Below are 23082 nucleotides of genomic sequence, written 5' to 3' on the forward strand. Positions count from 1 at the left end.
CACGGCAAGACAATTATGTTAAAAGCAAACATACTTCTTCTAAAAAAAATGAAAAATAAAAACTAAATAGATTTATTGTATGAGATTGTATTAAAACGTACACACAACTTAACTTGAAGTGTTTTTATGTAATAATACTAAAAGGTTTGATGTTATCAACAATTTGTATAATAAATTTTGGAAATCGAATATTTGGTGAAAAAAATTAACTTTACCCTTTAAAATAACTTATCAAATTTTCACTCTAAAACTTTAAAGTTCAATAAATCAAACAGTTACCCTATTGATTTTACCAAAAAGAAAAAGAAAAGCAATGTAAAACTACCAAACATTAATATTGTATAGTTCCTTACATATTTAGGTTGACAAGTTTAAGGCTAAATTTTCCTTTTCTCTCTTCTTCTATTTACGTTTTACTTATACTTCATATTTTTGTCACACTCAAATTCTACAAAACATCAATTTTGGTCAACTTGAAAGACCATTTTTTGTACATAACAAAAATATCACAATACAAAAGAATCATAGTGTATAAGTAAAAGTAAAAGAGAGAGATGGGTTGCGTTGGCCGGTGATCAAAATTGAAAATGGAGAGAGGTGAAACGACGAAGGTTGAGGTGGCAAGCAGGATTAGACACACGTGGAATGAAGGAGAAGGAAGAAAATGAAAAGTGGACGGTGAGGATAGAATGTAAAAAGGTGTTAATTATTGGAGGGCGGAGGCACAAAAAGAGTTGCGGTACAAAGGTGGTGTGCTGCGGAGCGTGAAGAACACGCTCCTTCAATGAGAGTTTTTCTTTCTTTCTTTTCTTTTCTTTTCTTTTTCTTTTTCTTTTTTAAATAATTTTCAATTTTCAAAATTTTAATTTTGGTTTTGGTTTTTCCAGAAAGAAAAAACCGGAAAACTAAACAGAAAAGAAAAGAAATGAAAAAAAAGAAAGAAGAAGAAGTGATTTTGTTATAAAAATGAAAGCAGGTAAAAACGCGACGCGTGTTCATAGCCAGCTGTATCGCAACCGCAACGTCCAACCGCTTACTTGGGAGAAGCGGTGCCACTTACCGGAACGTTTGTCATTTCCTTTTAAACCAGCCCACCGGCTCAGTAAGTTGCCCGTTTCATCTCTTTTATAAGAACCCCTATACCCTTCCCCCACCCTGCTCCATTAACCCTACACATAACTCCATAACTCCCACCTCCTCCCCAACCCATTCAAATATCCCAATTTCAAAAACATCTAACCCTCTCTAATTCTCCCTCTTCCCATTTCCCCAATTTTGATGTTCTTTTAGACCCTTTTGTTCTTAACTTTCTTCATGGCGCTTACCCGTAAAGACATGGATCGGATCAAGGGCCCGTGGAGCCCTGAGGAAGACGATGCCCTTCAGAGATTGGTTCAGAAGCATGGCCCACGCAACTGGTCTCTCATCAGCAAATCCATTCCTGGCCGTTCTGGTAAGTCCTGCCGTCTTCGGTGGTGCAACCAGCTCTCTCCTCAGGTCGAGCACCGCCCTTTTTCGCCTGAGGAGGATGAGACTATTATCAGAGCTCATGCTAACTTCGGTAACAGATGGGCTACTATTGCTCGCCTTCTCACGGGCCGGACGGATAACGCTGTCAAGAATCACTGGAATTCCACGCTGAAGCGAAAGTGTTCGTTGATGATGAATGAGGGATATGAAGTGGATCCGAACGTACAACCTATGAAGAAGTCACTCAGCGCCGGCGCTGCCGTCAACGCTTCGAACGGACTCTACATGAGCCCCGGAAGTCCATCGGGATCTGACATAAGTGATTCAAGTGTTCCTGTTGTAGCTCCAACCGTCTACCGCCCTGTTGCCAGAACAGGCGGCGTTATACCTCCAGGAGAATCAGCGCCGTCGTCCGCCAGCGACCCGCCGACGTCGCTGTTTTTATCTCTCCCTGGAGTCGACAGTTCGCGACACAGCGGAAGTGGGTCAACGGCGCAGGTACCTCTCATGGCGGCATTTGCTCAAATACAGAGCATGACGACAACAGAGCAGGTAAGAACGGCGCAACCAAGTGGTGGGGCGGCTGAGAAAATAAATGGGTTTGGAGTTTTCAGCGCGGATTTAATGGCGGTGATGCAAGAGATGATAAAATCAGAAGTGAAAAGTTATATGGAAGGCAAAGGGTTATCGGAGCAGAGAGGAAGAAGATGTTTTCAAGAAGCTAAAGCTGGTGGGATTAAGAACGTTAGTTTTTAAGAACTGTGATTCATCATCAAGATTACAACTCTTTATAACGAAAATTGTTAATTAGAATTTGGAGGGGAAATTAGAAGAATGATGATTACAGTTAGTTACAATTCATTCTCGAGGTTCGAAAGAGATGGAGAGAATGAGAAAAACACAGTAACAAAAATGTGTTTTAGTATGGGAAGAACAAAGAAGAAAGAACAAAATCTGGGAATTTGGTGGTTGGTTTCTTTCCAATTTTAAACTCTTTTTAATTGTAGTTTTTGAAGGAAATAATGATCTAGTGAATGTACATAGAAAGAAAAGGGAGGGAAGTTCCCACTTCCAATACAAACAAGGGAAGTTGAACAGAGAAAAAGAGGTAAAGTTGGGAAGAAATATGAATGAATATGATGGACCCCTAAAACTGGAAAAAAAAAGTTTGGACGTTTGAAACTATTACAGCACTTAGCTTTCATTCTTGACGTTATTTGTCTCTCATTTTAAAAGACCATATCATCATATTGAGAAAAAAAAATCATAAAAAAACAAACCAAATCAAAAGTGCAGCACAACATCACATACTTAGTTTTAAATTTGGATGTTCCAATTTCTATCTATATATTTCTGTTTTTCCTCTGGTTTTCAGATTGGAAATGGAGAATGGCCACAACCACACAAGGGATATTTTGGCTCAATTACTATATAATAATTTCAATGAAGGAATTTCTGAATGGATATTCCTTTATTTATTTTTTTAAAAGGATTTTATTTGAGTGACAAATGGATATTCTTTTTGAAGTCTAATTGGATAGAAGGTGGTGTGGAATCTTCTTTTTAGTTGAAGGCAATCCTGTTGGGGATAATATATTTATTTTAGAAAATCATTAAATTCCCACTTCGAGAGATGTGGTATTATGAATTTCGTGGAGAAGTCCATTCCAAAATTAAGACTTTTTGCTTTTGGATAAGTTTCTGAAGTATTATATTTCTTAAAAACTTCTCTTTTTTTTCCTCCCATTGAATCCATATGACAATTTGGAATACAATTTCTTGCAAAAGAATGAAGACTTCTTCGTTGTTTGAAAATAATGTCATCAAGTCTTTTTGGTTTGTCATAAGAGGTGAACTTTTTCGGTACAATAACCTTTAAATTAGAGATTCAAATTAAAGTATTCAAATTCACATAGTGAAAATTGCTGATTAAAGGGGCAAAAAGGATGAACCAAAACACTATATTCATGAAAAGTTTTAATTAGAGGCCAACGTTGAAATATACCAAAATTTGCCACTTGGTTTGTTTCCGACTCCATATTTTCTTTTACAAATGTTTCACTTCAAGAACATATTTCATAGACGTAATTATAATTATAATTTTTAGTGGTCAAAACTGTACTCCAAATGAAAAAAGTTAAAACCTTCACATTTATACAAGTTTTACACTATTGTGTAAGTAAATAGTTTGAACTCTAACAGTTAAATTAACCAAAAATTCAACTTTTATGAATAGAGGATATAAATACAAACTATATATTTGGGAATGGTTTCGACCCGTTGGCTCTATTTTTATAATTTATCAATTTATTCTCCATAAAAAATCTCACTTACAAATGTCATTTTAATTTACTTGTTTCTTAACAAATTGTACCAAAAAGAGCATAAAAACCATGAAACATGTATTTGTATTTCATATTTCATTATAACAATTGTTGTACTAAAAAATAAAATTGATTGACGTATGAAAATTAATTGTCTAATTAACCATGGTTCCCGTCTTAAAATATAAAATTACTATGCTTTAGAAATTTTGTTTCGCACCCTTTTTATTTGACTCCATCCATTTTATTGTCTTGCTCTTTGTTTCCTTTGCAGTCATTAGTCTATCTTTTCAATCAATAACGTACTTACTTCTTCAATTAAAAAAAAAAAAAAGAATATATCATAAACAACAAATAATATAAACGTATATACTTCTCAAGGAATTAGTTTATTTCATTTCAATAAACCTTCATCAATTTCATTTCAACTGTTGCAAGTTATATGTTTTAATTATATCGTGAACAACAAATAATATAGTCGTATATATTTTTATACATACCATTGTTTCTATTATATACCTTTGCATATGCTATTAACACCGGTTGACCTGCATATATAGATTTACACAAGTATTCACCTCAACATTTAGTGCAATATATGTATAGATGATGAGTTTATCTATCTAATTAACCCTAAAATATATGTATTATAACGGCAATAAAGAAAATCCTAATTATGATGCCAATCGTAATCAAAATTCATGATCTTTTCTTTACTCTAGTTAATTACCACCATATCAAAGCTCACAAAAAAGATGGAAATGCTCTGTGATCAAACCAATCTCCTAGTAAATAATAATAAATAAATAAACAAAACTTTCTTAGAGTCCCATTCAACATTCTAAAAATAACATAAAGTTTTCTCGCTCAGAGCCACTTGGTGGTCACATTACTAACCTTTTCAAACATAATGGTTGTACCTAAGAAACTTCATAAAGAAAGAATGACAAGGTCCATACTAAATTTGCTAATTTAGCTTACATCATTTCTTCAACAGCACACAGTTTTCCAAAGTTGAAACTGAACAAAAATTTCACAATAATATTCTTACCATATAAAACAAGATGACCTTGAGTGATCCAGCAATATGTGGTCAATCACTATCAAAATTTGTACCCTATGTTCAACTTTATAGCGTCATCGTAAAGTACAAAAACTAATCACATTTATTATAGAGCACACGGTATACCAACATTATTTAAGAATGGTGTAAGGTCTAACAAAGTTTTTTTTTTTTTTTCTTGAGAAAAATTGAATATGAAGAAAATTTTATAACGTAAACAAAAGGAGTTTACTCTAGTACTAAAAATCATCATGCATAGACATGGACAAATGTATGTGAGATTTACTTTTCTTAATTTTGACCGAAGAGGAAAAGTTTATGCATCAATTATTATATATCTATTCTGATGTTCACACTTAAAAGTAGGATAATTTAACCACAGCAGAAAAATTATATAAACTGCACGTTAGGTACTTGAGCACTTTAAGAACTACACCCCAAAAGTCAATTATTGGGATGGGAGAGCCAAGCCACTTACGTACCATTTTGGTCATTCCATTCTAATCAATGTGGAATAAAAATATCTCATACTACCTTGATTCCTAATACTGCATCAGCTAAATTAACATGGAACATAAGTTGAAAAGATGTAAGTTTGTACATGGGGTCGATTCAAGAAAATTAAGGATAGCATCAAATAAATGACAGAAATATAACTGACTCACAGTGTAGCAGCAGAGTCATTGAATATTTATGCATGATTTGCAAATTGTTCTCTCCCATGTAACGACAAGAACTTGAAACTTTATGAAACTGATTCCACTATGACTTGTGGGTTCTCTACAGTGTACCTGGTCTTTCTTATTTCCCTTTCATCCTTTTCGACAATCTTACCATTTGCGTAACTACATCACAAACTGGTCACATTCTCAGTTCACAACTCATAAAGGCAAACAATTATAGTGTTTGTGCAAATAACCAGCCTTAATATATAAAGAAAAGTTGCATAAAGTGACAAATAGTGACAGAAAGCAAGGTTTCTAATTGAAGAAGCCTAACCCGACTAAATATCAATAAATTCAAAAGTATTTCATTATAATGCATAGAAATAAATAAATTACCAAAGAATAATAAATAATTAAATCATTCAAACCAAAGGAGGAAGTGTAAGTTTTTAAGACACTGAAGCGAACCAGAAACCAAAACCCAGAAATACTAAAAGTTAAGTAATGATCAGAGTTAGTGAACAAGTAAAAGCTACATAGTGGCAAAGATAAATTGAAAGGCTACAATAAATCATTCACAAGAACAGTTCCTGATAGAATTTCAATACAGTTTAAGCATTCATTTTGACATCTTCGCATAGGCTTGCAATTGGGACTACTTAACTCTTCTAAAAGAAAAAAAAAGATGATGGCAGTTGAGCTACTGGACAAGTAGAACTCTTAAATGGACAGTGCATGCACCATACCAATATAAATTAAAATGAACAGATTATTCTTTAATAAGAAACAGAGGGATGGGAAAAAAAAAAAGGAAGGAAAATGGCTTGTACAGTTACAACAAGAGGATTGATTTGACAATCCAAGGCAGCATGCATCATAAAAATCTGCTACCTCCACGCCAGATAATGAATTGCAAGCATGAAGGCGTACATGCCATGTAATAAGGATTCGCTTCAGTCATTCTTGCTCTTACCCTTTCCCTCAGTACCTTTACAGCCCTCATATGCCGAGACGAAGAAAGTACTCTGATTCTTCTGCAGGAACCTACATTCAAGATAAAAGTAAATCAAGCTTCGCCAGGGTAATAAACAACCGCAATAACTCAATTTATTAGTTCCTGTCATTCATTCCAAAGGAACATGAAACAAAGAAATCTAGAAAAATTGGTACATGTTCATAAAAGTTAAAAATGAAAATGGTATAACTTATAAGGATAAAACTACGATTTGTGAGCAGGCATGTGCTAGTGTGACTTCTCGCTGTTCTAATACATTCCAAAAAGTAAATTCGGTGTCAACATTTCTAAGGTTTGAGATGATACTTCAGAAAGTCAAGCAACTTCTGGTGTAGCCGGATCTGTGTTTCATCTTCAATATTCACATATGCCAAAAGCTCTGGCAACTTAACTGTAAAAACAATAAATAAACTAAACAAATAAGAAGGAATATAAAATGTGGAGTTCAGATTGAACATTATGGAGAATTGGAAACTGACTAATACAAGGATAAGGATGTGCCTTGCATACCAAAGAGTCGAAGCAGATGTTCTGCACCATATATAGTTGATGGAGAGACGTCATCTACGACTAATTTATGATACTGATCACGCTCTTTATTGTACAAGAGCAGTACAGGCAGTGCTTTATCAAAATAACATCGTATTCCTTTCAAGACTTCTCCCAGCGAGTCAGTAATCCTATATTTATGAAGAATAAAAGTCACAGTCAAGTCTTAAAAGTATAGGCATGAGCAATTCCTCAGATGTCATCTGAACAACATCACTGACCACTGAGGTAAGAAATGCTTGGGGCTATTCAGGCATCTAAATTTTATGCCTGAATTTTTAGTTGTTACGTACTAGAACTGCTATGAAAGGATGAAGAATTTTATGAATTATGAACTGTTTTAGAAGATGTCTATTAAGTGATATAAAAGGGATAATAAAAAGAAATCTAGCTTCTCCAATGATCCTTCTATGGAACACCCTCCAAAAAATAAAAAGTCTACAAAAACCATTCACTTCCTCTTCATAAAGTAAAGATTTCGCCTCATGGTGTCTCCAGGGACTAGGGCCTTCTACCTAAAGGAAGTCTGACATGTCAATTTTATTTTCATAGCCATAGACCAAACAGCACCAAAAATGCTACAAATAGAAGCTAAGAACATTCATATGAACAATTTGGATTACTGCAAGCATGAAAATATAAAAAGATAAAACTACAACCAATTTTCCAGGGAGTTTTCCCTGGGCCTGTCAACTTCAGACAGCGTTCAGCAATCAAGCATTTAACAAAATCTATTAAGCAGTTTAAAACTCGTAATCATGAACACAGTTCAGACACTCAAAACTATGATCAGATTTTGGCCATTTAGTATTCTAGTAAGGTATAAGCTAACTTACGTGCCATCCCTCTTGGATCTGTATTCCAAGTACTTCGTCAAAATATCATCAACGGTTGGTGAGCGTGGAAGTTTGACTAGCTGGCAGAATCAGCAGGAAAATCAATACGCTAACTAGACGGATGCATGAATAACTTAGGGAGTAAGTCTCTAATCCATTGGCATGACAGTGATAAATGCTTGAAAGAGTCGATTTATCAAACTAAACATCAATTTAAAATTGGATAATTGAAATGAAAATAAGTTATTAAAGACCATTTAATTTGCACCAACGAAAAAAACCCAACTATATCCACTTGCAACAAAAATTTGGAGCCCAGTTTACTGCAAAAGAAATAAAATAGACAAAAAAAAACTACTCACTTAACAACATGGAACCGTTAGAAGAGAACTTGAAGAATGCATGGTATAATCACAATTGTTCAGTGTTATGCACAAGGAATATTTCTTAACCATTCCATCAATTGTTCAAGTTTCACCATCCAATACCTTCTGACAACCAAGTAACACACTATTTTTAGAGACCTCTTTCATTAGACAATGCAATTTTGATGAAATAAGATACATGAGGAGTTTCTATTGAGTAATGATTGCAAAAAACACCTCCGCTGATTAGTGATGATGTTTAGGTTAGAATTACAAAAAAGAGGAAACAATTTACTCCTAGTAAGAGGTTGAAAGAGATATGGAGAACAAACAGTTGGTATGTACCTTATCCTGCTGTGTAACAAATTCCCAATCATCAACAAGTTGCTTTCTTAGTGTTGAAGGTATTTGAATCTTAATAACTTTCTCTACGGATTGATTGTCCTTTCAAAAACCAAGGAACCATATTTTATCAAATATAATGGCAAGAAAACGAGCAATGGGTAAATAATGAGCAATTAACAACATGATATACTAAAATCTGTTAGTATTACAGATAAATTATATTTATATATACACACACAGCACATGCACAATGAACATGGATATATAGAAGTTCAGTATTAAATCTATAGTTCATGAAGGAAAGGGAAGGAATAAACCTAATCTCCTTTTTATTCAAGTTAATGATGAGCAATTAACGACATAAAGGAGTTAGCATTACAGATAAATTATATTTATACACACACACAACACATGCACAATGAACATAGACATATAGAAATTCAGTATTAAATCTATAGTTCATGAAGGAAAGGAAAGGAATAAACCTAAAGTCCTTTTTATTCAAGTTAATGAAAAAGATACATGTACTCCAGTGCATAAATATATAGTTTTCACCTTACTGCTTTGCTTTCTATTTTCCAATATGACTACGGGAAAAGGAAAATGACGATAAATATGACTTAAAGGTAACATTATTAAATCAGCATAGAAAAAATCCAAAACCGCAACTTAAGTTTCTTGGCTTACGATCCATAGAAAAACACATTTAGCTCGAACTTATTATACTGAAACACTTGCTTACAAAATTAGAACAACTTTGGAGCACTATTCCTGATATAAAACCAACCTTGGTGCCTGAGTCATTCTTTCGTTTCTTCCCCTTTGGTGCTGCAACAAATATCAACAGAGCAATTGAAGTATTACACGCATATATCTAGTCACAAAAAAAAGGGAATTTTTGACGTTGTAATTTATTGGAGGAATAATTTACACATGCCAACAGGCAAAAACATAGAAGAGAAACTTGCTCAGGGAGAGGAAACAAAAAATTTAATAAGGCCAGTTTTAACAGATAATTTTCTTAATCATGTATTTAAGTTATTTTAATTTAATAAATAAAGAGGGTGATTACCCCTCCACCCATAGTGAGGCCACTAGCCAATAAAAGAAAAGTGTCTCCAAATGACGTCCTTTTTAATTTGTGGACTGAAGTACTTCGAAAGTCATGAGATGAGAAAATACATTCATCTTTAACCTTGGAGAGTGACTGTACAGTTTTAAGAGACGCTAAGTTGAGATTCAGGGTGTCCTCTCCCTGATCAGGTAAAACTTCAATTTTACATGGGTCCCCAATCAAGGTACTGAAGCAGTTACAGTCTTCAGGTCTGCCAATGTGATATTCTAAAAAATTTCCAACATCCAGCCTAAAACTACATTCACTATACATTTTATGCAAGGAGTCACCTTTGTAAAAAACAGTAGTACATCAATATTTGAGCAGCACGGTGAAAGGTAGTTGAACTAAAACTAAGACCGATTTAGAATGAGTTCAAGAAAGGTGTAAAAGTAAACCATACCATTGTTCTTGTGCTCCTCTTTCTCCACTCTTGCATCTACAAAAAAACAAATTTTATTAACTTAATTATGAAATGAAGAAGAGCATTAACTAAGCAATTAATGACCAGTGGTCTAAGCTTTAGCTGACTCACAAGAAAAACCTTAAAAAAAAACAGATGCATAGAAATTGATCAATGCATGAGATATCTGCAGAAATTATTCATAATTAAACTTTAGACAGATGCGTAGAAGATAAATAAAAACAGCTAGTTCTTTTTTTTTTTTTTAATCTTTTACATGGTACCCTATAATTTTATTGTTTCATCTCATTGATATAGTGAGTTCTTTTTTTGTCAAAAAAAAAGTGTTTCCTATTACTAATTATTGGTTGAAGTGTTGGTGGAAAGATTGAAGAGAGTGTTCTCTTACAGTTTCGATAAATCAGCTGGGTTCGCGAAAAATTGAGGAACATTTGTAATCTCTTGGCAAATGAACACAAGGACTGGAATGAAAAGGCAAAAATCGAATTCATTTATTAGGAACTGACATTTTATTAGGAGGATTGGAAGTACCAATGCCAATGCTTATATGGGACACAGAAGTTTTTACCCCAAAAGTAGTGGAGCTTGGAGTTTTAAAGTGAATCTCTGCGAAAAATTCTAACTAACAAAGTCCCAAGGGCCCCACACAATCATCCACGTGCACCCCCACAAGTAACCACTCTTACTCCTAACCAACTGCATCATTTTGCCCATCTCTTCTCTTTCCTATTCATTTTAGTCTATACTTTAGTAATACGAGGTCTATCAAGAACCAACAAGTGGATTTTCTTTGGTCCGATGGCTAGAAAGCAATCGTAGAATCTTTAATGGAAAGGAGAGGAACTATATTATTTTTAGTATAATTGCATAGGAACTATATACATATAGATACACATATATAGATGTATGCAAGTGCATGTATGCATACATGTATATGTCTCGACTAATTGAGAGGGGTGTGTCTACAATATATTATCAGACCTTAAATTCCCTTCAAGTGCAGGAGTGCTCAAACCCAAATCTTAGAGATAAAATGCACAAAAATAAACAATAAGGGCTTCATTTGATAACCATTTGATTTTTTGTTTTTGAAAACTAAGCCTACAAATACCCATTTGAACTCTAGATTTCTTGCTTCACTATTCACTTTTTACCGATGTTTTATAAAACCAAGCCAAATTTTAAAGACCAAAAAAATAATTTTTAAAGATTTGTCGTTACTTTTCCTAATTTAGCTAAGAATTCAACTCTTGTAGTTGAAAAATATGCAAATTATGGTGAAAAATAGATAGAAATTGGCTTTAATTTTCAAAAAAAGAAAAACGAAATGGTTACCAAAGGAGCCTTAAATGATTTCATGTCAAAACGCTCCATCCAAACATGTGTAATAATTATACATGAAAGAAAAAATACAAAATAGTAGTTATGAATAAGAAGACGGGTAGAGAAAACATAAATTCCTGCAGACCAACAAGTGACAAGGGGAGTAACTCATCCTTTCATGAGCTGGTGCCTCATTATCTAAATTGGAAGGAGAAAATTAAAAAAAAAAAAGAAAAAACAAATGCCTACTTTTTATTTCTAATCATACTTGGAATCATGTTAACGAAGTAAGAAATGCACAGGAATATGAAACATCGTCAAATATGTTGATTTTGATACAACTAGGAATTTGAAAACTACCGGTCAAGTTTTTTGGCTTTGCTTGTGCAGAACGTCCAGACTTTGAGCTCTTTTCCACATACCCTTTCTCAAGGGCTCGCTGCTTCAAGCGGTTCTCGTCGGTACATTTCATCAGCCGATCTACGCTTACCCATTCGTCCCAACTGTTAGCAAGATGTGCATTGTAATAACTTTTGTATTTCTTTTATAGAAATGACATAACTGTCATATGTCATACGGCAGACGTCCAATCAAAGCTTATAATATCTATATTGCTTTCTAAAAAAAAGCATTCTTGAAAAGAAAAAGGCAACCAACTGAAGGAAAATTCTAAAGCATTCTTAGTGGATGATATCAGTATTGCAATGGATAAGAACACAACTTAAACGTTTCTCCAAACAGTTGATCAAGAAAGGGCTTTAAAATGTGAAGGTGGGAGATTTAGTAACCAATATAAGAAAATTTTGGAAGCTTTAAGACTTCCTCTTCTAAATATTTTTTACAAAAAATAAATAAACAAAATCAAATCAAATCAAATCAAAGTGAAAACAGAAACAAAAGTAACACTCTGCAGTCAACTCTATTAATTGGTTTTGATGCCATTCAAAGTAAAACAGATACTGATGTAATGTGTTGGAAACGCTCAAATTAAATAATGGAAACTAATCACTATTATATATTAATAAGGCACAAGCTTCCTCTGACCTTATAATTTTCTAATGCAAACAGAATCGTGCATCAATAAGCGGTGCAAAAAAGAATTATTTATGAAAGACCCTCAATCTTCATACGACTGCATGGTATTAATATAAAGCATGTTAACGAACAATTCCCCGTACTATTGTAGCCAACCAGCTTGCTTTTGTGGCTAATAGACAGATCTTTGATGCCACCTTGATGGCTAATGAACTTATTGATGATTGGTCTTTTTCTAATAAGGCCGTGGTGGTTTTAAAGCTTGATTTGGAGAAGGCTTTCGATACAGTTGATTGAGACTTTCTTGACTCTATGCTTCAGGCAAAAGGTTTTGTTATTCAATGCAAACTAGGATTAGATGTTGCATCTCTAGTTTTAATTACTCCATCATTAATGATGGACGTTCTTGTGGACAGATTATTCCTACCCGTGGTATCAAGTTGGGTGATCCTCTTTCCCAAGTTCTTGTTTATTTTCATTGTTGACTGCCTAAGTAGTCTTCTGGATCACAGTTCCTCCATGGGTTTTAATGTTGTACGCCCCATTGAAAATTCAACCTTTTCTCTGAATCACCTATAGTTTGCTGATGATACCTTGTTGTTTTACATAGCTGAGCATTGCACTTTAACATAATTCATTTGACATTGTCTGAATCTTCGAATGTGCCATGGGGCTTAAAATTAATTTTGCCATGAGCGAGCTCCTCAAGATCCACATACCTGATTTAGATTTTGACCGGTTGTTAAATTTATTTAGTTGCAAAAGGGGTTTCTGGCCAAAGCTCCTTCAAAGGTTATTTATCAGTACATTGTTTTGGTTGTCAGTCAGGTTTGACGTTGTCTTGAAGATGGTGCTACTACTTCTTAAAGGAATGACTCTTGGCTTATTTGTGATGTTCTTTCCACGGCCTATCCAGACATTTTTGTTTTGCTCTTCACCAAAGGGTTATTGTGGCTAATGTGTGAATTCCATCTACCAATGCTTGGGATTGACAATTATGTCATAATCTTACAGAGTTGGAGATTTCTAAACAGGCATCCTTGTCTCAACAACTGTCTTCTGTCAGATTGTCTCTGCATCTCTTTTATACTTCTAAGTTCTATCACTCTTAAGGAAGCTTTACATTGCTAGCATACAAAGAGATGCATCCTTTTTAATAACTCTTAGAAGTAGAAGGAAGAAGCATACAATTGCTAGCATATAAAGCCTAACTAAATGAACTAATGAAGTCACACGACGAATGGGGAAAAAGGGATACGCCAAGACAGTAGATGAAATGAGTGAAATAAGAGAGGATTCAAATATAAAATAGAAAGAGATACTCACTTTTTATTCCAGCCCTGCAAAATGACAAATTGGAAGCGGTCAAAAACATGGGAAGAAACTTTTCACTTAAACAACATACTCACATTTGAATCATATCTAAAATATCCAATTACTTCACCTTTTTTATACTGACAGCAAAAGTTCCTCTAGATTTTATTAAGATTGTCACTCTAAATCAGAAGAACTTAGGTGAGGAAAAATCCAATACATAGAAGTCAAACTTACTAGATAGTGCAGAAAGTATCTCCATTCCTTCTTCCTAAGCTCAACTTTTTGAACCTGAAAATTAAAAGCATAACTGGATAACTATTTGTTTGATCACTGTGGATACTGGATAGGGAATAATACGGCATCCATTTCCTTTTCATGTGAGATGATACAAAATGGAGGTTCTGGTGAAAATCAATTTAAATTGCTGTAATTTTTCTTTTGCAGAAGTCTATCGTAATTTTTTGTCTAGATTATCTTCTTCAATGTTGCTAGAGTACACTAAGCATGCAGGTGGGAAAAACTTGCATCACATATAGAAGAATTTTTGCAAAAGGAGTTAACGATCTTCAAAACATGAACTGATTACGATGACTTGAGGTAACCTGAAAATTTTGGATTCTGAAAGAAAAATTATAGGAAACAAAACATTTCAGTGTGAAATATTGCAAGAAATGGTATTTTCAGAAAATTCAGTCTTGGTGGACTGATATTTTAGAACTACTAGAGGAGCTTGTGTTTGATTTTTTATTCCGAATTCTGGTTGCTCTCATGATGCACAGAAAATAATTCTACACTCTGATATCCTCTACATTATGGAAAAGCAAACCAATACATCCTATAGGAGGACAATTAACTTACAAAAAGTTGCTCAGATGATGCAAGTCCCTCCCGAGTAAGTTTATCATATTCCAATATAGGCTTCAGTTGAAGGTACATTAACTTTTAACCTAATGAGGTCCAAGTTCCCTCTAGTTATAAGAGTTTTAATAAAGCTAAATGTTTTGATACTAGGAGAAGAAAAGAATCTTTTTACATGGCCCCTTGTAGTTAATGGATCAAGGTAAAAAATTTGAAGGGATTGGGGGAAAATTAGTTTGAAATTTATGGTAGCCACCTACATAGGATATTAAAATCATACAAATTTCTTAACAATCAAATGTTGCACGCACAAGCAATTGTTAATGAGATTAGTCGACATTCGAGTAAGCTAGTCCAAACACATACAAATAACTAAAATAATTGTAATAAATAAATTGTAAACAAGTGGTGCATATGTTGAAAAGATTGGATGAAGTACGAATGCAACAATTATGAGATGCTCATTGGGGCATGATAGTTACCCGTTGTTATAAAAGCATAGTCAACTAAGAAACTCCTAGATGACATTCTCAACTTTAAGGAAATTCAATGTAGTATGTCCAGGTTTCAAAATGGAAACCTCATCATGCGCAACATTACAAATCAGCGATAGCATTGTTCAAATTTTACTAGGCAACTAGAATGTCTAGCTGTGTTGGCTTTCACTCTGTGATGTTTATTTATCATTGATGGCTTTCTTCGATATATTGTGGCGAAAGTGGAACAATTCATTAGTAGAAGTAGAACACAAAAATGAACACACTTCCCTTTCACAATGTGTTAGTCGTATTTTGACCACCTAACTCCTCATTTTCCTTCAGTTTTAAGATTAACTTTTCCTCGCATTTCAAAGATTAAAAAAATATAGTTATATGTAAGCAAGAAGGTCCGAACATATTGCATCACACAAAGTCATCACCCATTTTCACAGACAAATTTGTTCCATCAAGCAGCTTTTCCAATAATTTTTTCCTTGATGGAACTCGTTTTCTCCCCCAATGGGACTCAGAAACTCCGGCTGTCTTTCCTCCCAAGGGCTTCCTTAGAATTTTGCTCTATTTTTTACATTTACATTTTTTCTTAATACAAAAAAATAATATTTTATTGATATAATATGATATACAAAAAGAGGAAAGCACCAAGCAAGGTTGCAAAAATGACAATATAACAAAAGGTTGTTTGAGGTATAACCAGGGAAAGGGGAGAGGATACTCACCGGTCCACGACCTAAATAAAAACATTATCATAAAATCTATCACAAGGGAGCAATTTGTTGTTAAGATCCCATTGTTACACCAAAGGAAGGCTCTTATCAATTTTTAAAGAATATTACAATACATGTGAGGGCAGGGAATTGATACTAACACCACTTAGAAGAAGAAAGAATGCCTAACTTTTGAGCTACGCACGTTTTGGAAAGAAGGTATCGATTAATTGAATCCAGAGGGTCTCGTTTCCTTCTTGAAGAAATGTCCCACCAGAAAAGCATGGGAGAGGCAGATATATTTTGTTGTGGATAGGGTCTGCCAACAGAAGGTTACTAGGAGCATGTTCCAAATTTTGCTAGCAATTTGTAGGGTCTGCTTTATTGAGGTTCCATTGGTTGAATCCATGGGCTAGACATTACAGTTTTGTTGATTATGACTCTCACAAGAAAGTTTAGCCACCAAAGCCCACAAAGAAACATAAAATTTGACAAAGAACCAAATAACTCTTAGAGAATGCCCAAATCCTTCACAAATTCTGTTATTACTCTCTCCCCCATAAATCCCACAAAACAGCACAACTTGCCATAAAAAGCTTCCTTTCTCATAAAAGTAAAGGATGGTGACAGAACTGCTCGATCATCTCTGCAACCCCTACCCCTGTGTCTAGCCAATCCCTATGAACATCTGTAGATATATGGTTTGATCTTTTGACTTCTAAAGTTTGACATCCTTTTCTTTTCATGATCTCAAAACTCCCAAATAGAGTTACATAAGATACTTGGTATACTTCTGTTTTGTCTTGGAAAATTCGTTATAGAAGAAACTTAAAGGATGAGGACATTTAGAATTAAGTTCTCTGTTGGAAAACTTTGATTTGGTTATTTTGGTAGATTGTGATGATTGACAATGATATTCTCTTGATTCTTCTGGACTATTTTCAGCCAAATCTCTCAATAAGGAGCTTGCAAAATCTTCCTCTTCAACCAAGATATTATTTAAAGCTTTGTGGAAATCAAATAATCCCGAAAGAGCAAATATCCTTTTGTGGATCACGTTAAACACTAGCGTGAATACATTAAATTCACCTCAAAAGAAGATGCCCTCTTCAGCTTTGCCGCCTTCTATTGGTCCATTACGTTTGAAAGCAGCCGAATCCATGAATCATCTCAATTTTACTGCTCTATTGCCAAGACTTGTGGGAATTCGTGTTTCAAATGTTTGAATTGAAAATGTGTTTTTTTCTCCAATTACTCAAACTGTATTCGTTTTCCCTTCATCTATTATTGGCCAAAATCCTTTTCTTCTTTGATAATGTTAGAAACTAAGTCATTTTCATAGCCCAGAGATCCCCATAACACTGGTCTCAGCTAATTGAACGTGCGTACGGACTTCTCTTTCTCCGGTCTCATAAGGAATCAAACAAGCATAAGAAATCCGATAACCAAACGCAAAGAACAGAACTAATACAATGGAATTAGGTTACACAATAATTCTCCTCCCCCCGCGTAATTTTTCTCTCTAGACCAGATGCGATAAACGAAGGACGAGGTGGCTCAATGCTTAATGGAAGTATAAAGAAAAAGAAAGAGGAATTGAAAGTTGAATTCGAAGAGAAGAGCGCAGAAGAGAAGGTACCTTGGCTTCATAGATGCGAGGGCCGTGATAGGCAAGGACCTTCTCGCCTTCGGAGTAGAGACTGGAATTGGAGGGTGGAGAATCGCCGCTGGACATGTCGCCGTCGGTGGCTGCGTCGTCCTTGGAGGAGTTTACCATTGTTGAAGACTCGGAGATAGGAAGAGAACCAAGGAGATAGGAGGCTCGCCCACTTCCTCGTGAGCTCGCGTGGCGCTCTGACCAGTGCGGAATAGAGCGGGAACTGCCATCGCCGCTGTTTTTCCTTTTTCTCGTCTTTTTTTCCCCTATCCTCTTAATTTTACTTTACCCTTTACTTAATATTTGATAATTAATTTTCTTTGTTTCCTTTTTTTTCTTGAGAAAAAATAATTTTGCTTTGTCCCTTTTGAGTTTTGAGAATAATAGAAAAAGAAAAAGAGGTGATTTTGAAATTTCTAATACACTTCTCTGCTCTCTCTCTCTTTTCTTTATTATGAAAATATTAGTGAATCATATTAATGTTGGTAATTTCACTTTAATTTTAAAAACATGGTAAGGTGATGTACAATGAGTAGAAGTTTCATACTCTGAGAATTACTAAAAAAAAAGTTCTCTTGACCGAAGGTGAAGGTGTAAATAGGTTGAGCTTAGTTGAAATAGGGAGATTTTTTTACCAACTGGAATTTTAGAATTTGTTAAATCTGACATCCAAATAAAATCCTTTTAACCCATCCCTTAAAATTTAAATTGGATTGTCAAATATTTTTTCCTTTTTTTAAGTATATTATTTATTAACTTAAAATACTTAAATTTGTATACAACACATTGTAATAACTAAAATTTCGTAAAACTCAAATGGAACTAAATATCAAAACTAAACATACCTATTACAAATTAAAAAAAAAAAAAACTCATAATAACATGTATGAATTATAATATTTATAAATTGTAATATATATTTTAACGATATTAGAAATTCAAGTTAAGTTGGGTCAACCCAAATTTTAAAAAATGTATCATAAAAATCTGATCCAAAAGGAAAAAAAACATAAATTCAACCCAATCCATCCCAAAATAAAACTAACTCAACACAATCCTTACAATTTGGATTGGGTAGTATAGGTTGTTCGGATTGTTAGGTTATTTGAACACCCATAATAGAAGGCATCTAACTTATGAATTCTAATTTTCAATGATATGTGTGTTGTTGGCAAAGTGCGGTAAAATCTTCCACACTGAAAGTACCAACAGTATTGTATGAGTCTTAAACACACTTATGTACTCGATGCACTTGCAAGCTTAGATACTTGAATATATGTTATTTGACTCCACAATAATACAAGCTCTTTTACATGTTAGATCTAGGTCCCAACAATTAAAGCTTTATAGCAATTCAAGATATAAATGCATATCAACGACATTAATTATTTAGTGCATTAACTTGTTCACAATGTTGATAGTTTTTTATATTTGGTATGCATCTTATGTTTACCTTTGTCTTTTAGACTTGGGTTTGTGACTAGCTCAACAAACATTCAGTTTATTATAAACAAAGTAATCAGATTTGTTAACCTCAACGTTCTTACTCACCCAAGCTACATATTTATGAACATTCATCACACTGTATTAGGAAATTATATATTTTTCGTAAAATAAGAATACAAATAAGTTTTAAACTAAGCACAATTAAAACTATTGAAATTAAAAAAAAAATGAATGGCTAGATAACTAATACAAAGATCTTTAATTAATTTTTTAAAACTAAAATTTTAATAAGTATTGAAGTCAAGTGGGTCAAATTTTAGATACACAGTAAGTATTGATAATTAAACAATCGATTAAAATTTTTAAAACTACTAAGTTGGTATTTAAAATATAAGAGTAGATTAAGTTGGGAACAAAACGGTGTTACACTAAATAAAGATTAATATATAATTTGAAGGTTTGTGTTTGCCCATTTGTCCTGTTTTATTTCTATTACTTGAATAACATTGTTTATTTTAGCTATTTAATAATTAATTTACAAAGACAAATTAATTAATTAATTAATTATTGACTAAGACTTAATTAAAAGCTATTATGTTGAATCAGTTTAATTTAATTTCGGTACGTGTCAAATTTACTAGTTAAATATATCTATTATGTACATGTATATTGAGCTCAACCAATATAGGAATAGTAGAAAGAAAACACAAAGAAATCTTTTCAACATGTTTTCAATGGTTTAACCAAATCCAAGAATGTGTATGATGACACAAAATCAAACAAAAGAACAAAATAAATAAATATATAATAACATCGACAGCTTTCAACCCTTTCAAGTTATTAGTTAATCTACATTGGGGTTGCGACAGAACGAACTCATGAACAGTTGGACCGTCCATCCTCAGTGATGTGAGGAGGTGACGTGGCTATGTCCATCGCCAGGTGTGGGGCCAGAATCCTTCATACCACCAAACGTGTCATAGTTAACGAATTTGTGACCATCGCCGCCGGCGCTGGGACCCGACTGCTTAATGGCTCCCAAAGAAAGCCCCTCGAAGAAATCTTCAGCTATTGCTGCCGCCGAGCCCGAGCCCATCAGACCCAATGGCCTGGCTTCTGTTACAATGACTAACCCGCCATTGTCCAACAGCGCAACCACCAGAATCAAGCCGATGAAAATCTTGCTCATGCTTCTCATAGTAACGTAGGGGAAACTTGGGCTCGAGAGATGTGGGGGAATTTGTGTGAATATGTGAATTTAATTGGGGGAGAGTTTGGGAGGTATTTATAGGGAAGGGGGTGGTTGGAAAAAGTACTTATTTATTTATTTTATTGTGGAAGAAAGTGTCAAGATTTTCAAAGTTGTAGACAATGAAACGTGGGACATAAAATGGGAAAGATCGACGGAGGTTCTTGAGATGGCATTGTTTAGGAAAGAATGTAAGAAAGGTTTCTAAGTTTCCATTTTCTTCGGCGTTGAATGAGAAAAAATGTATAGGGGGAGGTTGCGAGTCCAATTTGTAAGTGAGAGATTTGGAAAACTTACTTAAGTCCACGAGTCCGACTATATGTCGTGTACCTAATTGTTCAATCATAATTTATTATGTATATCTTTTTTTCTTTTTGATAAATAATATTTGTTTGTTTTTAGATTTCAAATTTAGTTTACAATTAGATATATAGATTTCAAGTGTTACGTATTAAATGTTTAAGTTTTGTGTTTGATTTTAATTTGATCGTTTATGTATTTTAAAATATTATCATTTTAAATTTTGTTTCAATTTAAATTTAACTATTTCTCAAATTTTACATTTTTGTAGTTCACTTTAGTATTTGATTTCAAAATTTAAAATTTAATAAATCACATTTCTTTTAAATTAACTAATAGACGTTCATTCACTAAAAAGGGAGTATTTAGTAAAAAATGTAAAAATTAAAATATAAATACTAAATTGAAACAAGGGTCAAATTTCAAAGGTAAATAATTATAACAACTTGAAATTTTAAAAATAAATCGAAATCAAATTTGCAACTTAAAAATTAAAATTGTAATATTTTGAATCGTATAGACAGGATGTAGGACATAAAATTAAGAGAAGAATTTTCATTAATTTTTTTTAGTTTTCTTAACTGTTTAATTAGAATGAATGGTAAAAGAGATGGTACAACCCAAGACTAAAAAGAAGAAAAAAAGATATGTGCATAGTTTGGTGGAAATAATTAGAGTACTAATGGAAGAGCATAGTCTTTCCATTTAATTATTCAACACTTCAATAAATAATATAACGTTTTCATTGGAATTATTTGATGGTTGAATTTGAATGTGGTTTTCTTGTTAGAGGAGGCTGTTTGAAGTTTAGGAGGCTGCAGGGAAGAGTCAGCAAGTTTGGCAGTGCCAACCCGATGGCTACGTCAATGCTTTGACTTCCAAATCCTTTCCGACCAATCAAAAACACCCACTTGTTTGACTTAGAATTTCATGCCACGTGGCAACAGCAGAATTATTTAATCTTGAAACGACCTTTCACATCACACACTTGTTTTCTTTTATTTTGAATTGGGCCTCTCTTTTTTTTCCACATTAAAACTTGGGTCATCTCTTTCTTTTCCTATAGATATTGAAGTTGGACATACTGCAAATTAAGCTATGCCTTTTTGTTTATTTTGTTATTTTCAAGTAGCAAAACATACGTACACTATAATAATTATAATACTAAGAAATACTTTTTTTTTTTTTTTGTTTAGTATGTCTATTAGTTTGGTCCAATTTTTGACCGGTTTATCTCTAGTCAAAGAGTGAGATCATATGAATGATTTTTTTTGCTTTCTAACTACAAATCTAAGACATAAGAAAATCAAAACAAACTCATTAGTATTTCATTTATGCGATTCTTCCCTCTCATTTCTACACATCTCCTTGCATCAACTACATTCTTTAATTACGACATATATTTGTTGCATCTATTTGTATTAATTTATTGAACTAAAAAATCTAGTGACCCCTAAATTTGTTCGATATTTTATTTCATTATGTTTATGGTTGTTAATATTTAGAACTTGACGGTGTTAAAGATAAAGTAAATAAATAAACTTTTGATTATTTTTCTTTTTCTTATTAAGGAAAACAAATATATATATATATGTATATTTAGTTCTAAGGGATGAGAAAATTTTGATATCAAAACAAATTTAGAGGGCTAATTGAAAATATAAATCATTCTTTAAAATCAATGAATAAAAATAGATAGTTTACAAACTATTTACGAAACAGATAATTATTTTACATTAATCTTCCACAATTTTAGTCATTAGTTCATTTAAATTTTAAGATGATGGATGTTTTCCTTATTAAGATGAGTTTGGGACTTCTATAAATTAGATCATTTGGAGGGGGCCACACAACGTCGTCCCACACACACACACAAAATAAAAAATAAAAAAAAACCGTGGGTATGTTATTTCTCTCCATCTTTTCCTTTGTTTCCCTTTTGCTCTCTCTCTTCTTCATCTTTCTCACTTTTACATCTCCAACAAACTCTTCAACTTTTCTTTAAAGGAAAATCACTCTTGAAGGTTTACTACTTTTTGCATCGGTTACGTTTCATTCATCCTTTTTAAATTTAACATTTTCTTTTGTCACTTATTAAAATTTAACTTTAGATTAGATAAGACGTATTTAAAATTTTTAAGCTTAGGCGCCATTTTCCCCACTCTTTTGATGTGAAGATGTTGAATTTAGGAAGGCGATGGAGTATTATTAGTGGGACAATTAATCTGTCTAAATCCAACAAAAAGGACTTGGGAAAAATCATACACACACACATATATATCTTAATTACACAATCGGCCGTCCTAATAAATTCTCATCTTGATACTCAAAAGTATCCGTCTTTGCTATGAAACAAAACTTTAGATGATTAGATTCTTTCTTTCAACAAGCTGGAAGTTGCGTCTTAAGATCGAGCATCTATATCCTTCAATTGTAAGCTCTCCAGAGAAGGTTGTTATTGGAAAGATGAACATTGATATATATAGCTTTGGATCGATAGAGAGCACTCGAACACTCGGTACA

The 23082-nt window shown here is 33.4% G+C and overlaps 2 protein-coding genes across 3 annotated transcripts; one reads left to right on the forward strand and one right to left on the reverse strand.

Annotated features, from left to right (window-relative positions):
* The first annotated feature begins 687 nt into the window (after positions 1–687).
* On the forward strand, positions 688–2681 carry LOC103484806 (transcription factor MYB44). Its single transcript, XM_008442101.3, has one exon. It carries the CDS (start codon positions 1315–1317, stop codon positions 2224–2226), a length of 912 nt encoding a protein of 303 aa, XP_008440323.1. The 5' UTR covers positions 688–1314; the 3' UTR covers positions 2227–2681.
* Positions 2682–6062: 3381 nt separating this feature from the next.
* On the reverse strand, positions 6063–17898 carry LOC103484807 (protein MRG1). Of its 2 annotated transcripts, XM_008442104.3 has the most exons (11): positions 17547–17845; positions 14080–14133; positions 13855–13868; positions 11854–11996; positions 10150–10185; positions 9420–9460; positions 8633–8731; positions 7923–8002; positions 7048–7217; positions 6844–6928; positions 6063–6566 (listed from the first exon to the last, which is right to left on the reverse strand). In XM_008442104.3, exons 1-11 carry the CDS (start codon positions 17682–17684, stop codon positions 6476–6478), a joined length of 951 nt encoding a protein of 316 aa, XP_008440326.1. In that variant the 5' UTR covers positions 17685–17845; the 3' UTR covers positions 6063–6475. The 2 variants fall into 2 exon arrangements, with proteins under 2 accessions (XP_008440326.1, XP_050944727.1); XM_051088770.1 differs by lacking the exon at positions 13855–13868 and having other exon boundaries at positions 14063–14133; positions 17547–17898.
* Between the last annotated feature and the right edge of the window lie 5184 nt (positions 17899–23082).

Source organism: Cucumis melo, chromosome 8 (genome assembly GCF_025177605.1).
Source record: "Cucumis melo cultivar AY chromosome 8, USDA_Cmelo_AY_1.0, whole genome shotgun sequence".
Lineage (NCBI taxonomy): Eukaryota > Viridiplantae > Streptophyta > Magnoliopsida > Cucurbitales > Cucurbitaceae > Cucumis > Cucumis melo.

Excerpts from the sequence above, each read along its gene's own strand:
- LOC103484807 (XM_051088770.1), bottom strand. The coding sequence starts at position 17,684 with ATGGTAAACTCCTCCAAGGACGACGCAGCCACCGACGGCGACATGTCC. Across the intron at positions 10,186-11,853 it reads AAAGCCAAAAAACTTGACCG|ATGCAAGAGTGGAGAAAGAG; the intron begins GTAGTTTTCAAA and ends GTTTTTTTGTAG. Across the intron at positions 8,003-8,632 it reads TTGTTACACAGCAGGATAAG|CTAGTCAAACTTCCACGCTC; the intron begins GTACATACCAAC and ends TGATTCTGCCAG.
- LOC103484806 (XM_008442101.3), top strand. The coding sequence starts at position 1,315 with ATGGCGCTTACCCGTAAAGACATGGATCGGATCAAGGGCCCGTGGAGC.